This window comes from Rhamphochromis longiceps, linkage group LG20, assembly GCF_057381845.1.
Source record: "Rhamphochromis longiceps isolate RC_006_pf linkage group LG20, R_longiceps_female_GT1.1, whole genome shotgun sequence".
NCBI classification, from domain to species: Eukaryota; Metazoa; Chordata; class Actinopteri; order Cichliformes; family Cichlidae; genus Rhamphochromis; species Rhamphochromis longiceps.
In genome coordinates this window covers 37,342,847-37,348,846 of record NC_140576.1, presented here as the reverse complement: position 1 = coordinate 37,348,846, position 6,000 = coordinate 37,342,847, and the positions used below count along the sequence as shown (strand labels likewise).

At 42.6% G+C, this 6,000-nt stretch overlaps 1 protein-coding gene across 1 annotated transcript in view; it reads left to right on the top strand.

The window, feature by feature from the left end:
* Positions 1–6,000, top strand: part of LOC146645897 (IQ motif and SEC7 domain-containing protein 1-like) — a 63,901-nt gene that overhangs the window by 48,533 nt on the left and 9,368 nt on the right. Inside the window, exon 12 of the mRNA XM_085394199.1 lies at positions 481–580. Within this exon, the coding sequence (XP_085250325.1) occupies positions 481–580 (100 nt within the window). The remainder of the gene's footprint in view (positions 1–480; positions 581–6,000) is intronic.

Here is a 6,000-nt window from a genome sequence, read left to right as displayed (position 1 = left end):
CGATGCATGCTCGATAAAACGGGCGGAGAACACATCCGGGACTTTTTCGCGTTCTCGGCTTGATGCGTACTTCGAATTGGAACAGTACTTGGTCTCCGACTGATGCCGTATCACGAGTACACGAGAACACAAGTACGCACATTGAGACAGGCCCCATGTTTATCAGCTGGGAGAGCTTGGTTTAGATTTCGACCTTTGACCTTCGTTTTTCTCCACTCGCTGATTCGTTTAGTCTTCACTCGCTGGTTATGGTTTGAACTCTCTGAGGGAAGACAGTGTTTTGTGTCTGCAGTCACCAGGAGCTTCCCACGGAGAGATTTTAATTATATTCTCTTTTCACTTGTTTCTTTTTTAAACTTTTTTACAGATGCACATCTGCTTGTTTTCGACACAGTACCTGTCGGTGTTTTGGTGTTTGTGTGTATTTTCACGCAGGACTTCTTTACCTTCTTTTCCCTTATTTTAATTCCTCCTCCTCAGGTGACAAAGATCTTCCAAAAGAAGAAGACTTCTGTGACGTACAGCTTCAGACAATCGTTTCCTCTGGTCGACATGCAGGTCCACACTTTCCAAAACACCTGTAAGTACTGCTCTCTGCTGCCTCCTCTCATCCATCTTCCTCCGCCTCTCTCGTTTTAGTCTCTATGTCTCCTTTTCTTTTTTGTACTTGCTTGACTCTATTTTTACCCAGCAGTCAGCAGGCGCACTGAAAACAGTCACACATGCATGAAACACATGGTGCTGTAAATATATGAATACCCTGATTGCTGCACACGTGTTGTCTGTATGGATTTGCCAGCTCACTTCTCAGGGCTTTGCTCGATTTAAGGATATTTCCAAGCATATTTTTGACATCCCACTGAAAAAGATGCTGCTGTTGTCGAGCTACTCAAATACTTTGTTCTTTATGAGAAACTCTGAATCTGAACATGCTGAATCTCTGTAGAATTACAACGGTTTAATTTACAAGTCCTGCAACTTCCTGCTAATTTTGTGGCAGCTTTTCACATAATTGCAGGTCTCTTTCCAAGAACGTCCTATGTAATTTGGTATCGCTGATTGCAGGGGAAATGGAGAAAGTGTTAGTTGCTTCAGTAAGCAAATACCTCCTAGTTAACTTCATGTTTTAAGAAATAAAAATAAAAGTTATGAATATGGGAACTGAAAACGTTAAAAAATGTGGAAAGTCTAAACTAATGTGCCTCCATTTCCTTATATTGGAGGTATCAGCTACAGTAAAATACCAGCTGAGTTCAAAATGAAGCTTTCTTGATTTCTTTGATCATAATGTCAGACTCTCCGTCCATGCTAACGGACGAGGCTACACGGCTGCAGGTTGTCATTGTGTTATCGCTGTACTCATGGCAGAATGTAAAGGAGGTTCACAGAGGTTTAACAGATGCAGAGTTAGTACTCAAGGGCTGTACAGCTGCTGTGTGTACAGTCTGAGGGGACGGAAAGCTGCAGCGTAGCTACGTGTAGCGATCTGGTAACAGCATATCCACAAGGAGGGTTTAAGGAGACGAGACGTCACCCTGCGAGGTGCCTGTGTCACTCAGCATGTCTGCGATGCTTCAAATAAAAACCGTCCCAAATGTCGGAGTCACGGGAATTCATCAGGATCCGTCTTTAACATTATCACAATACATCTGGTGTCTGTTGGGGCATTTCACAAGTGTTGAACCAACCAGCCACAAATGCCGTCTTTAGGTTACATCTCTCTCATCCTTTGGACTTGTGAAGGTGAGTTTTTGCAGTTTGGTGCCATAAAACATCCAGACACAGCCGTCAGGTGGGTAATACATATTATACATGTCAGCGAGTCGAAAAAGGGGAAACATTAAATACATTAACTTACCTGAAAGTTAATAATGGCTTAGATATGGCAGTCAAAACACAAAAGAACATGTTCTTATTTCTTATGCATTCAGTGGGTTAATAATTAAAACTGCAGCTCCTTTGTAAAAGCTTGACCAACATTTACACGACAGGCTGTGTTTTTCACGTCACGTGCCTTCGTTTGGTACGAGCAGGACACTTTCTCTTGGATTTCATATAAAAAACAAAAATTGGAGGTTCTGTCCTAGTTGGAAATATTCTCAACAATCTGTTAATAATCACTTGGCAAAAGATTATTTTACTTCCTTTTCCAATTACAGCCGTTTCTTTAAAAGACAGACACCGTCAGTCAGCACAGCACCAACAACACAAGCCGTGTTTGAAAGGAACGGTGGAAGCACATCACAGGATTTCCTAAATATACGTCTGTCAACCTGAAAACGAGGCTGCTTGACAACGTTTCTCAAAACATTTTTCAATAACAACGTTAACACAGTCCTATAGAGTTATGTTTGTTTGTGTGTGTGGGCGTGTGTGGTTTCCAAGCCTCTGCTTCTTCAGCAGAGATGAATTGGCTCTCAGCTCCACGCAGCAGATTGGAGTTGGAGGTGTTTCAAATCTGCCTGAGCGCCTGTTAACAGGATCTCTCACTCAGAGAGAGAGTTCGGCTCTGAAATTACATACCCACCCCTTTCTCTCAAAGAGCCTGTATGTATAAATATGTACGTGAAACGATGCAGAACCTCCCACAAAATCTCAGCTGACACAAAACTAAAGTCTCATTTGAAGCCATTAAATGGATCTTAACAGCTAAGTGATGTAGAAGCACCTAGAAGTGCCTACACCACCACCACTGCTGGGTGCAGTTAAAAGGGCACAAATCCACACCGTGTCTCACGCGCGTGCACTGGGGTTTCCTGATGTCCTCAGATTATGGAATCAACCATGTGTCTCACACTTTTTGAACATTTTGAATCCCCAGTGCTAGCATTTTGCTACCTGCCGTGTTGTTTATTTATTTATTTATTGTTGGAGCCGGCAGTTTTCATCTTCGAATTAAAAGTGTGCAAACAGTAAACGAGCTAATAGGTGACACTGTAAGCCGTATTATTTGTAAGAAAACTACATTAAACTATTTTCCAGAGGAGACCAACTGCACGAAGATGGACGGAAAGGTTCATGACAGTGAGGAAGTCTGTCAGTGTAAGCTGCTGCACCCATAACTCCAGTAACCAGATATCCGAGTTATAAAAAGTAACCCACCTCACAGCTTTTTGTGTCAGGCTTTAAATGTCTTTCTTTCTTTCTTTGTATAAGGTTGGATATTTTACAGTGTTTGGATGTATTCAGCCCCAGAGGTGTCCAGCTGCACACCGAGCATCCTTTGGTGACTCTCTCTGTCGTACAGGCTGCTACAGTATTGGTCTGAGGGACAGTAGTCCTGTTTTACAGAGAACACTGTAACATAAATCACAGCCATAACAGCTAAACCACTGTGGTCAGTCTCTTATTTCTGCTTTCAGTCAGTAGTTATGATTAGACAGTAAAAAACACTCGATTTGGTCAAGAAAAGATTGTTTGGATTAAAATGTGCCACTTTACGACATTAACCCTGTTTGACAGAGGTGGCCAAAATAAACACTCATATAAAAGTGCAGGTACTTGTCCTGACAAATATTCTGATGAAGGTTGAAGTACTGATTCAACTTTTTTACTGAACTACATGAGAAAAAGTACAGATGCTGAACTGTAATCAGAGTACAAAAGGAAAAGAGTAAAGTACTCTTCAAAGGGCATCTAACCAACTGATTTCAGCAACATCCAAACAGATATTACACAGACTCTCGTGGCTTTTATTCCACTCTGTTTTGTCCCGTTTTCCTCCATCACCCCCAACTGTCACAGATGGCTGCCAAAGGTTTCTTCCTGTCAAAAGGGAGTTTTTCCTTTCTATTGTCATCAAGTGCTTGCTCATCTGATTGCTGGGGTTTTCTCTGTGCTAATGTTGGGTCTTTACATACAATATGAAGCACCTTGAGGCGTCTATTTGTTTTGATTAGGGTAAGCATCAAAGCAGCTGTGGTGTCACTGACCATGAACACCACAGCTGCTCTGCACCAGTCCCACAGAGTGCATTACTAAACATTACCACAGTACCACCAACCGGTATAGTTAACCTGCCTAGCAATTTCATGCAACATCTAAATAAACAAAATATTAGTGTACTTTAATTTCATACCCCAGCATCACATTTGCTCAAAGACGCTAAAATAAATGAGGTCCATAACATGTAAGCTTTAACTATCCAGTCTGTCAAATGTCACTGAGCAGTCCTTCCTCCGCAGCATTAGAAGATAACTCATGCTAATGCATACCGATTGGTCCATTAAGGATTTACAAAAGGAGACGGCTGTTGTACCTTGTTAAAAATAAAAAATCTAACGAGACAGTGGGAGTGTCTGTGAAACCACAGCAGAAACATTTGTGTATAAGAAGCAGCTGCTGGTGGTGGTTGAAGGTGATGCTCTGAGGAGGCTGTATGCCTCACATCATGGAGGCTTTACCGTGGCTGTTGCCATGACGTCATCAGAAGAAAAAAAAGATTACCCCCCCCAAAATGCCATTGTGTATCCCACAGCTCCACAGAGCTTCATTCGCTCTCGGGAGCATTCCTGATATAATAGAAATCCTCCTGTGTTGCTTGGGTAAAATCAGACTGCGCCTCTGCACAGCTCACGATTATGCAATCTCCTGTCATTCCTGACACAAGTGTGCATGTTTTCCAAGACTCTACTTCTTCAGAGATGAATTGGCTCTCAGTTGCATGCAGCAGATTGGAGCTGTTGGCGTTTCAGATCTGCCTGAGCACCTGTTAACAGGAAGCCTCGCTCAGAGAGAGAGTTCAGCTCCCAAATTCAGAAAGAGGTTGTTTATTATGTAGCAGAGCCGCCCACAAACTCGTGGCTTACCTAACAGGGACATTACATACCTGTAGGGAGCCATAAGATTATCTCTGAGACTGTGCCGGCACACATGGATGAAGCCTGCTCCACACACTCACATTAACTCTGAAACAACCTCTGCAGAGTCACAGGTTTAGCCGCATTCTCAATGCTCGGCTTTCTCATCTCTTCTGCTCTCACCTGGCAGTGGTGTGGGTCTTTGCAGTGTGTTTCTTGTGGCAGACCACTGTGATGTGTCCGGCAGTGCTACTAATCATGGCACAAACAGCCATTTGTATGGTTCACAGAGGTAAAGGAGCTCTTTACACAGACAAATATTTGTGATCATGTGAGACATTTGCTTTCAAACCTGTGGTCAGCATTATGTTAGAGTCTATTTGAATCTTTTCCTTAACTTAACCAACTGTTCCATACCAGAGATGTGAAGAATAGAGTTCCAGGGTTTTCATTTTCTTTAGCTTCTGTTTTTATTTCGTTTTAATTCAGTTTAGGTTTCAGAGTGAAAGGTTCTTTAACAACAACAAGCTATCAGTTTAAAGCCGTACTAGACAAGAAGAATATCCAGGGGGAGTAATCAAACCAAAGCTGTAAGAAAGCTGATGATTCTTGGTTTGCTCTCACATCATATTTCCAGCCATAAAGCAGGACTGGACAGTCTCATGAGCTGCTGTGATGAACATTAAGGTAACTGATTCACAGCCATGACATCCTAGTCTCAATAAACACATGATATAAAGATTTCCTATTTTTATTTCTCAGCATCATCATGGCTAAAACTAAACTTTGGCAGCCTTCTGAAAAAGAAAGAAGACTGTTGGCTGTAGGTTTCGTGAGACAGAGATGATAATATTTTGAGCTGTCTTCTGTTCCTTACGCTGTATTTGACTGGATTGCATCACATTACATTGTGTCACGTATATGTCGGTTGTTCCAGTGTCGCCTCAGAGCTCGTTCACTTGGTGCTTTTTGTTGCTGACAGTTCTGGTTCTCCAGTTGGAGCTAAATGGGTCTTGGGCGCTGATGACTGAGACCAGGACAGATTGTCCCATGTGATTCATCAGCACAGTCATGCATCAGCCGCGTGGGTGCGTGTGTTTGTGTGTGCGCACGTCGCGTGGGAGGCAGGTAGGAAGATTTGTGTGTGCGTGTACACAAATCTTATTTTCTCAATCAGATTAATGCCGCCCGTGAGGAGGGG